This window comes from Microcaecilia unicolor, chromosome 9 (assembly GCF_901765095.1).
Source record: "Microcaecilia unicolor chromosome 9, aMicUni1.1, whole genome shotgun sequence".
Classification (NCBI taxonomy): Eukaryota; Metazoa; Chordata; class Amphibia; order Gymnophiona; family Siphonopidae; genus Microcaecilia; species Microcaecilia unicolor.
The window spans coordinates 23,799,578-23,818,988 of NC_044039.1; the positions used below are offsets into that span (position 1 = coordinate 23,799,578).

The 19,411-nt window shown below is 42.1% G+C and overlaps 1 protein-coding gene across 1 annotated transcript; it reads left to right on the top strand.

Moving 5' to 3' along the window:
* Positions 1–3,163: 3,163 nt before the first annotated feature.
* SNRPF (small nuclear ribonucleoprotein polypeptide F) lies at positions 3,164–19,242 on the top strand. Its single transcript, XM_030214072.1, has 4 exons — positions 3,164–3,287; positions 6,107–6,232; positions 17,128–17,192; positions 19,054–19,242. The coding sequence occupies exons 1-4, from the start codon at positions 3,285–3,287 to the stop codon at positions 19,118–19,120; spliced, it is 261 nt and encodes an 86-aa protein (XP_030069932.1). The 5' UTR covers positions 3,164–3,284; the 3' UTR covers positions 19,121–19,242.
* Positions 19,243–19,411: the final 169 nt, after the last annotated feature.

Sequence of the window (19,411 nt, forward strand, 5' to 3'; positions counted from 1 at the left end):
GTATGGCAACACTTATGTTCTTAAGTAACTTCCAGGGTGCAAATGCCAGCTTTCTGAGATTAGGACTGTTAATGTATAGCAGGAGTTCTTAACCTTTTTTGGGTCTTGCATCCTTTTAACTGATCATTGAAACTCTTGTACCCTCTTCCTAAACCACATGTCCACTAGTGACTATTAAGAGCGGTGTTAGCTGCTAACTGCTAATGTGTCACTAAAATTACAGTAGTACACAATTGTACTATCCATAAATAACTGTCTTCACTGTCTAGAAAATTTCAGTAAATTGCCTCATTTTACTTTAAGAGCCATGGAGGGGCATTTTCGAAAGGGACGTCCAAGTTGCAATTTGGACGTCCTTGCAAAACGATGAAATGTAGGGGCAGGGAAACCCGTATTTTCAAAACAAGACGGACATCCATCTTTCGTTTTGAAAATACTTAAATTTCGCCGTCCCTAGATTTGGACGTCCCTAGAAATGGTCATTTCTGATTTTTGGCGATTTTCAAAACCAAAGATGTCCATGTCAGAAATGACCAAATGCAAGCCATTTGGTCATGGGAGGAGTTGGTATTTGTAGTGCACTGGTCCCCCTGACATGCCAGGACACCCACTGGGCACCCTAGGGGGCACTACAGTGGACTTCATAAATTGCTCTCAGGTACATAGTTCCCTTACCTTGTGTGCTGAGCCCCCCAAAACCCACTACCCCCAACTGTTCACCACTACCATAGCCCTTACGGGTGAAGGGGGCACCTATATATGGGTACAGTGGGTTTGTGGTGGGTTTTGAAGAGCTCGCTGTTTCCTCCACAATGTAACCGGAAGGGGGGTATGGGCCTGGGTCCACCTGTCTGAAGTGCACTGCAGTACCCACTAAAACTGTTCCAGGGACCTGCATGCGCTGTCATGGACCTAAGTATGACATCTGAGGCTGGCACGACATATTTTTAAAGATGTTTTTTGAGGGTGGGAGGGGGCTAGTGACCACTGGGGGAGTAAAGGGAGGTCATCCCTGATTCTCTCAAGTGGTCATCTGGTCATTTCGGGCACCTTAGTCGTAAGAAAAACACGTCCGGGTGAAAACATCCAAGTGTTCGTCAGGGACGTCTTTGGTTTTTTTTTCGATTATGGGTCAAGGACATCCAAGTGTTAGGCACGCCCAAGTTCCGCCTTCACTACGCCTCCGACATGCCCCCTTGAACTTTGGCCGTCCTTGCGACAGAGTGCAGTTGGGGACATCCTAAATCGGGTTTCGATTATACCGATTTGGATGTCCCTGGGAGGACGTCCATCTTCCGATTTATGTCGAAAGATGGATGTCCTTCTCTTTCGAAAATGAGCCCACTAGTCACTTTAGCCTTTCCTCATAGGGAAGTCGTCCTATCCCTTTGAACATTTCCATCACCCTTCTCTGTACCTTTTCTAATTCCACTATATCTAGATATAAGTTGATAGTGTGTGAACTATTATTTTCTTAGCAGCACTGTTTCCTCTTTAATTACAGTTGATCTCCTTTAAACTTTTCAAGCACATATTATTTGCTAAGAGAAGCCAGCTGGACTAGCTGATTCACTTTCTTCCAGGACATCCTAGAACTGCTGAAGAACTGAGTTTCTGGAGAGAGACTTGAGATCATTCCTGCCTTTTGAACTTGCATTACAATACATGGTAGAGAAAATTATATCACAACATATTATACCAGGAATGGTCCTGCTGGCAGTTTCAGATAATGTGGCTTGCTGTGCCATTACTTTGCAATATAGGTGCCTTGGTTAAAAAAAAAAAGCTACATAAATCAATGCAACAAAATATCAACAAATATATCAGCATAGCAGGTACATCCACATATTTTATTTTGTGGGAAATGCAAAAAGGCCCATTTGGACCAGACAAAATTTTAGACAATGCAGCAGAAAATTTGTATTCTGTTCTATTTTTAGGCATTCTGGTATAAATGATAGAAAAACATTTTATGGGTATCTATCCATCCAAAACCTCACATCACAAGCAAAACTACAAGAGGTAGTATCTTGTGTTTGGTGTAATTTACCAGTGTGATGTCCCAGTTACGACTGCCCAGTTTCACATAGGTCAGAGTTATAACGTCACTGTTTGACAAAGTAGAAGGCAAAGTAAAACAGAAAACCATGGTTCCATGACACTGCCAGATATGGAAGTGCAGCTGCTATTAGCGCACACAGGACACAAAAGCAGTGACACAGGCATCCACTGCTGGAGGAAACAACAAACATGACGTGGTGCATGAGTGGGTAGTCAGTGCTAGATGTACAATGCAACTTCCACACCTTTCATACCTGTAAACCATCCACTAGCAGAGGAATGCTAGGGATAAGATTCTCACAAACTATTCTTTTAGAATAATGCTTTGAATTATATTGGTGCTTCTTTATAAGATATTCTTGTATGATAAGCATTTGTAGGACTCCCAACTGCTCCTACAAAGCAATTAACCTGCCCCCTTGAACCAGGCTCTTCCTAAATAATGTCAGTTATCTAGCTCTAGACAGCTACAACACATATGACATATTGAATTTATGAATTTGAAATTCTGCCTGTCTTAGTTAAAGTGGAACTGAAAATTGGTAGTTAAACCTACAATGGCTCAACCTAAGCCTTATGGCATAGTACAGCACGGATAAGCCAGCAGTGCCAAACTGCTATCCTTCCAGGAAACCCCAAATGAATATGTATGTCATATAATTCCAAGCAGTGCTTGCAAATATACCTCATGCATATTCATTATGAATATCCTGAAAGCAAGTGCTATGCAGCTCTCCAGAAAAAAAAAAAACAACAGTCTATAGAAAGCATGAGAATATCCCTAAATATTAAAAGTGTATGGAAGAGATCAGCAACAAATGGCATTCAGCACTACTTCTTTGTTAAAAGGCTACATTCTTAGGCGTTCCAGGACTTTACTGCTACCAGTTGTTTAGGGTTTTTATTTCAAGGAGGTTCTCTCAATCTAACCTCCTTTTGATTTCATCCCAATTCCCAACCCACTCCACTTGGGTTTTACACACACCCTTCAAACAGAAAAAAACCCCCACCCATCGCTTTCGTCACAGCCTATACAGCTCCACTTCCGGCGCTGTCAAGTGACGTCACCAGCAACTGCCCAATGGTGAGGTCGCGCGCCGGTGGGAGGCGCCATTTTTTTTTGGCAGAACGCTTTTGCGGCGTGTTTTTTTGTCCTGTCGTTTGCAGGATAATTTTTTTTCCCCTCTTCCTTTTTGCCTTGGAGGAGATAACTGCTCTGCGTCATGGTAAGTGCAAAACCTACATGGAGTTCACCCCGTTAGGCTCTCGTTTCACGCTGCAGCTCAGACTGCCCTGTTCTCGGTGTCTGCGCCTGGGGGGGATGGGTGATGTTGAGAGCTTGTGCGTGGCCTGCTCAGGTCTCGCAGCTTTACCGTTTTTCTGAGCGCGTCAAAAATACGCAAATTATATGCACCATATATGCACATGGATAGCTCCCATAATAATACCCATTTTTGCCTTCTGTTTATTACATTTACTTGAGTTGTACAACTAGGGTTACCATATGGCTCCAGAAAAAGGAGGACACATTGATCCAGTACAGGTTTTGCTTCCATTGAAAGCAATGGAAGTAAAACCCAGACTGGCTCAATCTGTCCTCCTTTTTCTGGAGCCATAAAACTCCTTCCAAATGAAAAGACGACCTGGAGAAGTTGATGCTGTTTCCGATGACGATACAAAATAAACTGGGCTGCCGTTTTTTTTTTTTTAAGTTTGTGGTTAAAATTGTTTCATTATTTTTGTGTTAATCAGTATGGCATTAGCAAAGTATTCACACATTGAGCCTGCAAATAGGTGGAAAAATGTGGGATACAAATGCAATAAATAAATAAAATAAATGTTTGAAGTACACAAAAGTATCATAAGTAAATTGGGTGCACATGTACAAATTCTTATAGAGGATCCTGCAGACCTCAAGTTAATTGATACATGTGAAGTGAAATTGATAGGACCTTTTCACTAAGATATGTATAGATATATATAATAATAAAGGGTTTGGACTTAGAAAGGAAGTGGTTTTATTCATGTTTGAGCTAAAGTTAATAACCAACACAATATTGGAGAGAGGGAGTGGTTTAATGCCCTGCTACTCAACCCTAATGGGGGTAAAAGATGGGGTGTACTGTAAAATGAAGGGCAAAATGCAAAACAGAGGCAGGGGTTTTATGCAAAATCACTGTAAAACAAGAGTGAATCCAAAATTTAACATGGTAAAATATGTGATAACACAAATTCTGTATAGGTTATCTCAGAATGGCACAAAATGGTGAGTCAGAGGCATAGTGTAGAACAGTGATCTGCAAATGCTTTATTGCTTTGGTCAACCTTGACCTGCCTTGAGGGCAGCAGATCAGAGTGGTGTCAACCAATTGATGGACAAGGTTTGCCCTTTTGCGATTGTGTCAGATGGTGCTATAAAGCTGAAAGATGGGTCTGTTGGGTTTTATCAGGGGTGGACTGACCATTCGGGCAACCAGGCAGTGCCTGAGGACCCATAGGCTCTGCCCAGTTGAACACCCCCCCCCCCCCCCCCCAGGTCCTACCTTGAAGGTCCGTGTTCTAGTGGCATCTGCCGGGGGGGGGGGGAGGGGGAACAGGAAAGAACAACTCTTTCCTTCCCGCCGCTGTGTTTTAAAAATGGCTGCTGTTGAGACCTGCGAGACTACTGTGGGAAGTCTCGGCTGCCATTTTGAAAACACAGCGGCACTAAGCAGAATAGTAGTGGGCAGGAAAGAGTAGGGTTCTTTCCTGCCCCCAAAGAAGCCACTAGACCACAAGGGCCTTTCAAGGTAGGACCGGGAAGGGCCCACTAAGGCTCGGGGGACTGTGGTGTGGGAGGGGGCGGCAGCAGCAGGTCACTCTGTCCACCCTGGGTTTTATTGTTCTATAATTTAAATCTTCTAGTCATAAAAGTGTGATTATGTAAATCCTATGAATTGTGAAGTATAGTTTCCCTTCCTGAAGTGTAAAAGGACTTGATGTTTATCTGGCAATTTTTAGAAATCTTTGCGTTCCCCTGCCACTACTTAACTGTACAGAGCCAGTGATAGCTATCTGTACAGCTGTATGGATAAACAGAGGCCAGAAAAGGCTAACCTTAAACTATCCATATAACTATATTGGATAGTGGATGAATGTCACCAGCCAGCTGTACAGCAGTAGCACTCGCTGTGTATAGGTATGTTTAATACACAAGTTCTGTTGATAGCATGCTGAATATTTGTAAAATATTCAAATACCACAGCAACATTAAAGCACATGCTGACTGGAAATTTAAATGGGTCTGTATTTTAATACCAAGTTTACTACAAGTTAAATAGGAAACATGGCTCTTATTGTAAATTGCTGGATTTACCTAGACTTGAGGATTTGTCCAAGGCTTTCTGATTTCAGTTGAACATGTGATGAAGGGCTTTTCTGCAGGAGCTTAGTCAAGATCGGGAGGCGGGGCTGGTGGTTAGGAGGCGGGGATAGTGCTGTGCAGACTTATACGGCCTATGCCAGAGCCGGTGGTGGGAGGCAGGGATAGTGCTGGGCAGACTTATACGGTCTGTGCCAGAGCCGGTCGTGGGAGGCGGGGCTGGTGGTTGGGAGGCAAGGATAGAGCTGGGCAGACTTATACGGTCTGTGCCCTGAAGAACACAGGTACAAATCAAAGTAGGGTATACACAAAAATTAGCACATATGAGTTATCTTGTTGGGCAGACTGGATGGACCGTGCAGGTCTTTTTCTGCCGTCATCTACTATGTTACTATTTGATGTTCTGTCCTATTTCTAATGGAGTTCCTTTTCTGCCAGTTTATTGATTTTATTGTACATCGCTCTGATGTGCCATGTAATAAGGATGATTTTAGCAAATACCAATAAACAAACAATAAAAACAAAGCCAATAGTGAGCAGTGCTTGTCACTTTTGCTGTGTGGGGTTTTGGGTCTCTAGAATCTGCTTTTATAGAGAGTTAGGTAGCAACATTTTACTTGTACATACTCAGGTTTGTATTAATGTGCTTATCATTATTCATCAACTTCATTTTTTGTGTTCCAGAGTTTACCATTAAACCCGAAGCCTTTCCTCAATGGACTGACTGGCAAACCAGTAATGGTCAAGCTGAAGTGGGGTATGGAGTATAAAGGATACTTGGTGTCTGTAGATGGGTACATGAACATGCAGGTATGCTCTTATTTCAGATCTTTGCTGTAATAGAAAATTAAGGTGAGATATACCAGAACATAAGAATTGCCATATTGGGTTAGACTTAAGATCTATCTAGTCCAGTATCCTGCTTCTAACAATGACCAATCCAGATCACACATACCTGACAGAATCCCCCCCCCCCCCCAGATAAGCAGTGGCTTTCCCTGGTTCTACCTTAATAATGGTTTGGGGACTTTGCCTCCAGAATTGCCTCCAAACCTTTAAACCCAGCTATGCTAACTGCTTTTACTATATCCACTGGCAAGTTGATCATTGTTTTGGTTTTTTATGTCCGTATTGGATTTTCCATAAATAATACTAAATAGGTTAACAACACAATGCTCCAATTCATTCCCTATACAGAAAGTTATTCCCCCCCCCCCCCCTTCCTCAGCTTTACATTCTGATTAACCTTCAAAGCCTTCTTCCTCACTTAGCTTACAGTAACATAGCAAGTAATGGCAGATAATAACCCACATGGTTCATCTAGTTTGCCCAATAAGCAGCCAGAGCTGCACCCGCCATTCTTCAGGTTACACTTTTTATGATCAAGTTCTGGCATCATAAATGAGGCAGTTGGCAATTTGCCATATCATCAACCACATATAGTCAGTTATTTCTGATACAATCCTGTAAGAATGGTTTTATAATTTCCAGTTGCAGGTTTGTCAATACTTGATTAAACCAACAATCTATAATGTTGCAAACTGACATTTTACTGGCTATCAGCCTTAAGGTGTCTTCCCATTCCTCTCTGAGATATACTCGTAGCATATGATGTGAATGTGACATAAAATACAAAACGCAAAAATATGGCAATGTGAGTGCTGTTCGTATTCTCGACTATAAATTGATCTAATAAGTCATAATCCAGTGATCCATACAAACTCTAAAGAGTGGGTGAAATAAATGTTACATTTGTAACATTCTATTAAACATTGTTTTATATTTAGGGGATATCCTTAAGCATTTAGCGAAACGTGATATAAAATATGCATACTTGTTCTTGATTGGTCCTTGCTATTTTTGGGATACTGACTGTAGAAATCTGCCTGGCTCAGGTCCTACTTCCCAATCACTGGAGTTGCTGTCAAAGCCCACTCCAACCCATATAAATCTGTCTTTCCATAATCAAGACACTGTAGAAGTCTGCCCAGCACTGACTGGCCTTACTTCCCAACTGCTGGAGTTGCTCTATAAGTACCGCTAAGTTTTGTTCTGATTCCATTTTCTTTCCATTTAGGGATTCTTTATATTTATCCCACACGTTTTGGGGTTTCTTTTATTTGCATTTTAAAAAACTTACATTCAAAGAAAACTTTGAAAATAAATCCTGAAAATATACAAACTAAAGGAAAAAAAATTACATACTACAGTCCACATAAGTGAAAAAAGGGACCAAAATAAAGCAAATTCAGAGGAAGCTAGGATAATACAAGAAATCAAAGGAAATCAAGAGAAAAACTGGTTGCTAAAAATTCACAGGGCCTAACTAAGAAGTAGTGGCCTAGAGACACTTTTAACCTCAAGAAAAAATTGCAACTGCAAGGGTTCATAAAAGGAAAACGGTTGAAAATCCGCCCCCAAATTCAAAACTGACTGATGCAAAGTCAAAAACCTCTTCAGCCTTATTTGTGTCCATCTAGAAACATCAGGGAACACTATCACCCATGAAAGTCACATTTCTAAGCCTATAATAAAGTCTCAATATCCATTCTTTATCTTGCAAAAATACAAAGGAAACTAATAAAGTAATCTCCCAATTATTTCATAATCTGACATCTCCGAGATGTCAGAAACATCTAGAGATTTTTATCAGCTTTAGGTAAAGTCAAGTAATAACATTTTTTTGAACTGGAGGCATATTTGCATCAGGCAACTTCAACACTATTGTCAGAAAAGTCTGAAAAATTCCTTAGAACCCAATCTGGCAACTGGAAAGTTTTTAAAAACTTCAGATTTAAATTTCTACTTGTGTTCTCCAAAGTTTCAGTTTTCATCATCATTAAAGACCTATTTGCAACTTTGTTGAGAGGTAATAGATTTCACATCAGAAACTGACTTTCCTACCTTCTCAATTCTTGAGGCATGTTGAGTAGCAAGTTCCAGAGTGTAGAAAATTTGGCAGTTGAAGTCAAAGAAATAGTAACAAAATTGAGTATTTCTCACTCACTTTTGAATTCCTTCGCTATTTTTCTCTGCTCTCCAGGAGGGTATTCCAGGCATCTGTTACCCTCTCCATGAAAAAATATTTCCTGGCGTTACTCCTAAGTTGACCACCCCGTAGCCTTAATTCATATCCTCTAGTTCCTGTCCCTGGAAAAGATTGGTTTGTATATTAATATCTTTCAAACTGGCATTTATTTGCAAGTTCCACCACTGTTCATAGAGTTCCTGTATTCTCTTCATCTTCCCAAGTGAGTCATGCACTTAACCTCGGCATACTATAGACAGATTTAGTTGTCGATCGAATTTTGGCTTTGATGCTGAAATCAGTCCCAAATCCTTTTTCTGCCCAATTGGCCATGCTTTCGGTTTCAGCCAGAAATGACCATGTGCTTTCGTTAGAAGCCAAAAATATGTACTTTGTCCTGGGTGCCTCCCTGTGTATATACTATATAAACCACTTTGAATGTAGTTGCAAAAACCACAGAAAGGCGGTATATCAAATCCTATTTCCCTTCCACCTATAGGCCCCCTGGGCCTATTTTACAATCCTTGGTAGTCTAGGGGGTGTAGTGAGGCAGGAAAGATCCCCATTTACTACTACTACTACTACTTAACATTTCTAGAGCGCTACTAGGGTTACGCAGCGCTGTACAGTTTAACAAAGAAGGACAGTCACTGCTCAAAGGAGCTTACAATCTAAAGGACGAAATGTCAAGTTGGGGCAGTCTAGATTTCCTGAGTAGAGGTAAAAGGTTAGGTGCCGAAGGTGACATTGAAGAAGTGGGCTTTGAGCAAGGATTTGAAGATGGCAGGGAGGAGGCCTGGCGTATGGGCTCAGGGAGTTTATTCCAAGCATGGGGTGAGGCGAGGCAGAAAGGGTGGAGCCTGGAGTTGGCGGTGGTGGAGAAGGGTACTGAGAGGAGGGATTTCTTACTTACTCCTCATTGTGGCTGTGCTCTTAAAATGACTGCCATGACTACAGCACCAGGAATTGTAAAGGTAACCGGGGGGGGAGGGGGGGGGTTACTGCATTTGCAACTACTGCAATAGTCTTGCACAATAGTTTATAAGGTAAATAGTGGTCCAAAGAAATGCTTTTGATACAAAATTTTAGCAGGAATTTAAGCCTGTGGAGTTATGCCAGCTGTTGGTGCAAAGTCAGCAACTGTAAAATCACTGTGGCTTTCTGCTTCAGTTTTCATGAGCTGTGGTCCATCTGTGGATGTTAGTTTGCGTGGAGGTAAAATATGGCTTTCCTTATTTAAATTATTATATTCTGGCCTGGATACTGTGGGTTTAGTAGAGGGATGCAGACTGCAAGCTTTGACAATCCCTAGTGGCCCTCACTGGTTCATATTCATACAACCAAACTTGAGTTTTCAGCTTCAGCCAAAACAGATGATGAGTTTCAGCTACAGTTTGGGTTTCAGCTGAAAGCTTTCAAACAGTTTCTATGGCAGTTCAGTTTTGGTCAGCCTCTAACCAAATTTCATTGTGGACATTGCCCTCTTAAAGTGAGGGTTCCTCCTCTACCCTTTTCCAGCATCTAGGCTGCAGTACTTAGATACCTCACTAGGTGTCTTTTTCTTCTGTACTCCTGGCATGACCCAATTTAACAGGAAGACTCCTATACTTTGACACCCCCCCCCCCCCCGCACCTTTTCAAGTGATTCTTGAATTAAGATCTCTTATCACATGTTCACCATACATACCTAAAGGTTCCCTGCTATCCCCAGAAATGCCAAAACACCTGACTCCCCCTTTCCAAATACCTTTAGCAAAGGCTTAGGTGTATATTTCCATCTGAATATCATTTTAAATCCATTTTCAGCCATATTAGTGGCCAAGGACCCCTTCAGTAATCCCTCATGTTTCTTTGCTTGTCTCATTATAGTTTATATACCCTGTCCTTTATATACAAATGTAAATCAAGATGGTTCACAATTAAAACAGTTTCAAGTTTCTTTATTACCTGGTATACCTCCCATCAAAGCTGTCTGAGTGGGTTACATAATCAAAATAAATCTATATAATGAAAAGAATTCCATTCAGATAAAGATTTTAAAAAAGTGTAAAGCACTACACACACAGACATACCCCATCCTTCCCCCCCCCCACACCAAAAAAAAAGTAAAGAAAAAGCAGCTTCAAAGAAGAGGGGTTTTATGTTCATTTCAAATTTAGCTAGGGAATCCTATTGGTGAATATTTAAAGGGAAGAGTATTCCAAAGACTGGGGGCCATTACAGAAAAACTTTTTTTTTTTTCGAATAACATCACATTGAATGTGTTTAACTGTAGAGTAAATGTTGGTGTTGGGATGCAGGGGGTGTATTTGGAGTCAGTAACTGAGAAGGAAATGCTAGAAGATTAGTCTGAAGGATCTTGAATACTAAGAGGGTAATCTTGTAGGAGATACGTTGAGACAGGCAACCAGTGCACCTCACAGAGAAATGGTGTGACACGATCATATTTTCAGGCTCCTTTAACAAGGTTTATGGCAACATTCTGAAGTAAGCAATAGATATCGGAGGCCCCAAAGGCTGTGATAGCATTACAATAATCCATTGTGCTAATGACCAATGTATGAGTCAGTGTCTCCAGTGCTGTCAGAGAAGATTTCACATTGATTGAATCTGATTAAGTTTGTAAAAGCAGCGTTGTATAGCAGACAAAAGTTCAGTCTGGAAAGTGCATCATAGCAATTTATAGTCTGCTATACAAAAAGCTGAATTCATTAAAAAAAAAAACCCAAACTTTAAGAATCCAGGAAATAAAAAGGTATTTAATGCTTAAATATATAAAACTTCCCCGTTCACTGTATCAGGCAGGCAATATTTCACTCATACTGCTCTCATCCAAAATACTTTTTCTTCAGCGTTCTCTATCAGATCTAAACCAGGAAAAAGAACCAAATTTTTCAGAGGACCGCAACAACCCATCTAGCAGTATCTAATATAACCTTCAAATCCTCCTCCAATATTTTGGGATCTGTTTAGACTGCATGAAGCATTCTATACTGCTATTTATACTCCGCTTGATGTCTAATTAGGATTTGAGGTGGAATTACAATTTAAAAAGTATATACAAAATCACAATATTAGTTCCCAACCAATAAACTACAATTAAAATTAAAAACTAGAAGTCTCTCTTATTAGGAAGTATATAGGTTTCACATCTTTCATATTAGAATACAGATAAAGTTTTAAAGTCCTTCCAAAAGTAAAATCTGTAATTTGCCTGATTTGTCTAGAGGGTCCATTTGTTAAGGCGTGCCAACAGATTTAGCGCACACTAAATTATAAGATGCCCTTTATTTATTAGGATTTATTTACCGCCTTTTTGAAGGAATTAGGAGTAACCTAGTTGTTAGTGCAGTGGACTTTGATCCTGGGGAACTGAGATCGATTCCCACTGCAGCTCTGAGCAAGTCACTTAACCCTCCATTGCCCCTGGTACAAAATAAGTACCTGAATATATGTAAACCGCTTTGAAAGTAGTTGCAAAAACCTCAGAAAGGCAGTATATCAAGTCCCATTTCCCTTATTTAGTGCACGCTAAATCTGTTAGTACGCCTTAGTAAAAGCACCCCTAGATATACTATTCCAAATTTTGGCTCCTTGATAAGAAACAAATTGCTCAAACATTGATTTAGATGTTATTTTTCACATGTGGGAAACCTGAAGTTCAAAAGTCTTGAATACTGAGACTTAAAACAGGAATTAGGAATGTTTAATAAACCTGTCAAATCTGTTGGAGACTTGCTGTAAAGTGACATATACACCAGGCAAATCAGTTGACAGCCAGTGCACGTCTGTAAGAGGAGGAGTTAAACTTTAGACAGGGGTGTAGCCAGACCTCGAGGTGGGGGGACGGACGGACATGTTGGTCACCACCCCCCCCCCCCCCCCTCCGCGACTGCTGTAACATCTTGGCTTGCAGGGGTCCCCAACCCTCGCCAGCTGAAGCACCGCCACCACAAATATCTTGGCTGGTGGAGGTCCCAAACCCCAGCCAGCTGAAGACTTCGTCCAGCCCTGCTGTCTGTTCCCCTCACGTCCTTTAGTGGAACTGAATATGCTCAATTTCACTAAAAAGAGCGTGTCCAATGTGGAGAAGAGACAGCAGGGCAGGCCGTGCGGCGGCACCAGAGACCAGGGCTGGATGGTCTTCAGGTGGAGGGGGTTGGGGACCCCCGCCAGGGACCCAGAGCAAATATTTTTTTTTTTTTTTTTTGGGGGGGGGGGGGGGGGGCAGGCCCCTGTGGCCCCACCTAGCTATGCCATTATAGACAGGCCAAAAACTAACTTGGCTGCTGTATTTTGAAGTAGTTGCAGTCTCTTCTGTAATTCCACTGTAACTCTGCTATACAGAGTTGCAGTACTCCAGCTGTGGAAGTAAAATTGACTGTTATAATTATAAAACTATTTGCTCAATGAAGAATGAATTGATTGAAGTTGTCTTACCCCCCCCCCCCCCCCCCCCCCACACACACAAAAAAAAATTTTGTTTTTTAGCTAAATTTTCTGAACCTTGAAAATAAGATGGGAATTGAATGCCTTATAGATTCTAGATATTCCTCCTGTACTGGGCCCTTTCACCAAATTCTGTTCTATTGGGGTCTCTTCCATCGCAAGGTTCTTCAAGGCTCAAGTGCTGATCCTGCCAGTCTTGAAATTTGTCCCTCAACTAATCAGAGGCTTCCTTCGACTGCTAGCTGTGCTCTAAGCTAATTTTACGCTAAACTCTAAAATGCTAAACTAGATCCTAAAACAGTTTTTATATGAAATCCTAAACAGACTTTAAAGGCTACACTTGTCTAAACTGACCTTGCTAAGTCAGTAATTTAATTTTTAAAAAGACAATGAAATTACTTCTTAAACCTCGAGTTTACCTTTTCCCAAGTTTGTGTTCAATTTCCTAGCAGGTACGATACAAGTAAAGTTTTCTTCCCTTCAGCAGATGGAGGAGTGGCCTAGTGGTTAGGGTGGTGGACTTTGGTCCTGGGGAACTGAGTTCAATTCCCGCTTAAGGCACAGGCAGCTCCTTGTGACTCAGGGCAAGTCACTTTAACCCTCCATTGCCCCATGTAAGCCGCATTGAGCCTGCCATGAGTGGGAAAGCGCAGGGTACAAATGTAACAAAAATAAAATAGATACTATTGGAGATTCTACATGGAATGTTGCTATTCCACTAGCAACATTCCATGTAGAAGGCTGCACAGGCTTCTGTTTCTGTGAGTCTGACGTCAGACTCACAGAAGCAGAAGCCTGCGCGGCCACATTGGTGATCTACAAGGGCCGACTTCTACATGGAATGTTGCTAGTGGAATAGCAACATTAACATTCCATGTAGAATCTCAAATAGTAGCAACAGTGGAGGAGTGGCCTAGTGGTTAGGGTGGTGGACTTTGGTCCTGAGGAACTGAGTTGGATTCCCACTTCAGGCACAGGCAACTCCTTGTGACTCTGGGCAAGTCACTTAACCCTCCATTGCCCCATGTAAGCCGCATTGAGCCTGCCAAGAGTGGGAAAGCGCAGGGTACAAATGTAACAAAAATAAAATAGATACTATTGGAGATTCTACATGGAATGTTGCTATTCCACTAGCAACATTCCATGTAGAAGGCTGCGCAGGCTTCTGTTTCTGTGAGTCTGACATCCTGCACATACGTGCAGGACGTCAGACTCACAGAAGCAGAAGCCTGCGCGGCCACATTGGTGATCTGCAAGGGCCGACTTCTACATGGAATGTTGCTAGTGGAATAGCAACATTCCATGTAGAATCTCAAATAGTAGCAACAGTGGAGGAGTGGCCTAGTGGTTAGGGTGGTTGACTTTGGTCCTGAGGAACTGAGTTTGATTCCCACTTCAGGCACAGGCAGCTCCTTGTGACTCTGGGCAAGTCACTTAACCCTCCATTGCCCCATGTAAGCCACATTGAGCCTGCCATGAGTGGGAAAGCGCAGGGTACAAATGTAACAAAAATAAAATAGATACTATTGGAGATTCTACATGGAATGTTGCTACTATTGGAGATTCTACATGGAATGTTGCTATTCCACTAGCAACATTCCATGTAGAAGCCTGCGCGGCCACATTGGTGATCTGCAAGGGCCGACTTCTACATGGAATGTTGCTAGTGGAATAGCAACATTCCATGTAGAATCCCAAATAGTAGCAACAGTGGAGGAGTGGCCTAGTGGTTAGGGTGGTGGACTTTGGTCCTGGGGAACCGAGGAAATGAGTTCCATTCCCACTTCAGGCACAGGCAGCTCCTTGTGACTCTGGGCAAGTCACTTAACCCTCCATTACCCCATGTAAGCTGCATTGAGCCTGCCATGAGTGGGAAAGCGCGGGGTACAAATGTAACAAAAATAAAATTTTCTCTCAACCTCTTCAGGACTGTCACTCCTGTTGCAGCCATCTTCAGCGTAGCAGTTTAGTAAACAACTGGCAGAGTTTATTGCAGCCTAGCATCCAATTCCCCCCCCCCCCCCCTCCTTGCTCATTCATTCCTTTCTGCAGCCTCACTTCCCAGCTCCTGCTTGCTATGTGGTGTTGGATGACACATTTCCTGCAGTTTGCATGCTGCTGTATGCAAAAGCCTTTGAGATTTACCATCTTCTTTGTAATCGTTTGCCTTGTTCTGTGTCTCCTGCGTACCACCTCCGCCTCTCCACTCAGTACCAGGTGCACCACGTTTTTTTCACAGGGAGTGGGGAAGGAGCAATGTACCTACACTTCTATCTATGTTGGTGATGTCTGCAATCCTCCAGTGTTGTTCCTTACCATCTTAAGAATAGAAGGGAAGGGTTCACCTCAGGAGGCAGAGATACATTCGTGTTATGACTTTATAGAACACTAAATCAAAATTGCACCTCCTTTTGTATAATGTTAATATATCTTTCTGCAAATTTGCTTGGTGTCCACATAAAACTTGAAGGGTTGAAGCAACAGACTGGGGCTGTTTGGGCTGTGGTGCTTTGAGGGAGGATACTGGGTGTGAACAAAGCTGAGAAGTATGCTCATCTGCTTATCAGTGGCATAGTACCCCTTTACCTTTGCTTGCAAGGATTCTGAAGCCCCGCCAGCCAAATAAATAATGCTGCAGCTCCTCTCCTCACGCTGCTTCCTGAAGGCAGAAGTTAGCGCATGCCTTCAGCTGCTGATGTTGGGACTTCTTGAACATGCAGCACAAGGAGGAGGGGAGCCACAGCACTGTATTTGGCTGGTGGGGCCCTGGCATCCCTGCCAGCAAAGGTATGTTTGGTGCGGAGAGAAGAAGAGGGAGCAATGTGTTGCTTCTCCAGTCTCTCTCTCTCCTTCTAGTCCCCCCATGGGTCATCATCTCTCCCTCCAACTCCTGGGTCCAATACCTCTTCCTGCCTGCCCCTAGTCAAGTACAGCAGCACCTCCATCTCTCTATCCCTGGGTCCAGCACCTCTCTTCCCCCCCATCTTTTTCCACGTTCTTTTGAACCCCCCCCCCCCCCCCACCCCTTTCCCCTTCCATCCTCTCCTGGTTCCAGTATCTTTCTCCCCTTTCTGGTTCCAGTGTTGTCCTCCTTTCCTCCCCCATCTTCCTGGTTCCTGCATCCATCCTCTTAAATCAGCCTGCCTTGGTGCTTTGGACCTTCCCTGTAATGGGCCCTACCATAAGGGAAACAGAAAGTTGTGTCAGTGATGGCGTGACACATCATAAGGAAGGCCCAATGCCCTGAGGCAGGCTGAGTGGAGGAGTGGCCTAGTGGATAGTGCAATGAGTTGCAGACCTGGGGAACCAGATTCGATTCCCACTGCTGCCTAATGGTCAGCAGGGGTTGAGATCAGAGGGAACCAGGTTCAGTTCCCGCTGCATCTCTATGTGACCCTGGGCAAATCACTTAGCCCTCCATTGCCCCATGTACAATATACTACTTGATTGTGAGCCCATTAGCGACAGTTCAGGCACCTGTATAATTGTATGTAAATTGCCTCGACTACTGCTTGAATGAAGTACATCAAATTAATAAACAAATGAACAAAGTATTGCCACCACTGGTGGCCTGGGGCCAGATGCTGGAACTGGGCTGGTGGTGAAAGAAGTGCTGGACCCAAGGAGAGTGATGCAGGCACCTAGAGTGGCCTGGTAAGCGTCAGGGGCTTGCAGCTGGGGAGACTTACCACCTTATAATTGAAAGAGAAAAATGACCAGATTACCACCAGAGGGAATCGGGGATGACCTCCCCTGACTCCCCCAGTGGTCACTAACCCCCTCCCACCACAAAACATGTGCTCCCCTCCACTTACAAACTTGGTCAGCAGTAATGGAAGGAGTGGTGTGAGTGAGTATGTCAGTTTCTCATCCCCTATCATCAATATCCTGCCTCCTTTTCTTGAACTCATCACTAAGATTCTTTCGGCAAATTAAAAAAAAAAAGACAAATGTGCAGAAACATAACATCAAAAGCAATTCTGTATAAAGTAAAATAAAAATTGATATGCAAAACCTGGTGCTGCAGTATTTTGTAATTCTTGCTGAATGAAATCAAAAGCAGTGCTTAAAAGTCATAGGCTAAAAAAAGGATGGACACAATAATGGACCAGGTCACTTTTTTTTAGCGGATCTTGATTTGAAAATTGCACCAGATCCATTACAATTCTTAATACATTTCAATATTTCCTTAAGTCATATTTCAAGGCTATTTTTTCTCTTTCTAAAGCTTGCAAACACAGAAGAATACATAGATGGGGCATTGTCTGGACATCTCGGTGAAGTTTTGATCAGGTAATTCTGCATCCAACCATTTTATTCATGTACCTTGAGTATTTGGCTTTGGTAAAAATGAGTAATCTAAAATCCAAACTGTCACTACTGGTGTTATCTGAATCTGTTTTTATTATGAAAATTTAAGCCCAATAATTATGTAGGGACTTCAAATTGCCAATTATAGTTCTTATTTCAGTTGTTTAAGGCCATAATATATGTACGAATTCCATGGGATTGTGTAATTATCTCTGAACAATGAACACTGCACAGCTGAAATAGCATTGGGACATTTTTTTTAGAAAAAGCATATTTCCTTAAGAAAAGGTATGCGTGCTAGAGCATAGGAGGGCTTCCATTCTTAGGTGTTTATAAATTCTAAATTTCAGTGTTTATGTTTTAGTTCATTAGGGCTCTTTGAGGGTGCAAAGGGAAGTGGTGTTTTTCTGGTATTTATTGGATAAACACCTATTTTATTTTATGATTTGCGTTAGTATACCCTAGATAGCATCAACAAGATGGATCCATTAGTTACCAGAGGAAAATCTTTAAAGCACAAATCTCAAGCTCAGACTCAACAAGGACCCACCCATTTCTCAGCATAAAGTCTGCCTCAGGAGTCACAAAAAAATCTCTCCCATCTGTATGCAAAATGCAGACTACAGTCGGTAAACATCCAGCAAGGCCCTGACCTTAGTGCTTTCATGTGTTTCTTTGGCAAACACATTGCTGGATGTTTACTGACTGTAGCCTGCATTTTGCATACAGAGGAGAGAGGGCTTTTTTTTGTGACTCCTGAGGCAGACTTTATGCTGAAAATTGGGTCCTTGTGCTTTAATAAAGATTTTCCTTTGGCAACTACTGGATCCATCTTGTTACTACTACTACTACTTAACATTTCTAAAGCACTACTAGGGTTACGCAGCGCTATACAATTTAACATAGAGGGATGGTCCCTGCTCAAGGAGCTTACAATCTAAGAGACAAGTGAACGGACAGTCCGATAGGGGCTGTCAAATTGGGGCAGTCTGGATTTAGTGAATGGTAAGAGTTAGGTGCCGAATGCAGCATTGAAGAGGTGGGTTTTAAGCAAAGACTTGAAGATGGGCAGGGAGGGGGCTTGGTGTAAGGGCTCAGGAAGGTTGTTCCAAGCATAGGGTGAGGCAGAATGAGCGGAGCCTGGAGTTGGCGGTGTTGGAGAAGGGTACAGAGAGGAGGGATTTGTCCTGTGAACGGAGGTTATGGGCGGGAACATAGGGGGAGATGAGGGAGGAGAGGTAATGAGGGGCAGCAGACTGAATGCATTTGTAGGTAAGAAGGAGAAGCTTGAATTGAATGTGGTATCTGATTGGAAGCCAGTGAAGTGACCTGAGGAGAGGGGTGATAAGAGTAAATCGGTTTTGGCGGAATATGAGACGTGCCGCAGAATTCTGAACAAATTGAAGGGGGGATAGATGGCTAAGTGGGAGGCCAGTGAGGAGTAAGTTGCAGTAGTCAAGGCGAGAGGTAATGAGAGCATGGACGAGAGTTTGGGTGGTGTGTTCTACAGAGGAGGCCTATTGCAACATCCAATATTTTTTGTTCTATTCTTTGTTGGATTATGTAAGGTTTTTTAAAAAATTCCTCTACTTTATTGTTGAGTTTGTTCACGGTCTTGCTATGTTCCTTATGAAAAGGTGGCATACTAACAACAAAATATACAAGTTTACTGCTTAATATCTAAAATCAGAGATGTTAAATAGAAGTGAACTGAGGAGTACTACATGTGTTTAAGGCTTTTCTCTCATTCTGTCTTGGGGGGTCTCTGAAAATCAGGCCTTTAGCTAGTTTTATTCCCATTTTGAATTAAACACTAAGTATGTAAATGTTTTTCTGTTTGCAGATGTAACAATGTTTTGTATATTCGAGGTGTAGAAGAGGAAGAGGAGGATGGAGAAATGAGAGAATAACATCTTCAAAATATTCAACATTTTTTTGTATATTTCCAGCTGAAACAATATATTTTGACTTGTGCTGAGACTAGTTCTGTTCTTAGTTTATTTTGGTTTATGTAATAAAGACTTTAATTTTTTTTCAGTGTAAAGCCTTCATGAATACATAACAGTGCATGTACAGTAAATACAGTACAGTAAATACAGTAAACTGTCATAAGTTGTTAGCAGAAGTTATCAAACTCACTATGATTTAAAATGCACTTCAATTAACTTGCCTTTTGCTCCCACCCTTCTCACAATCTGCTG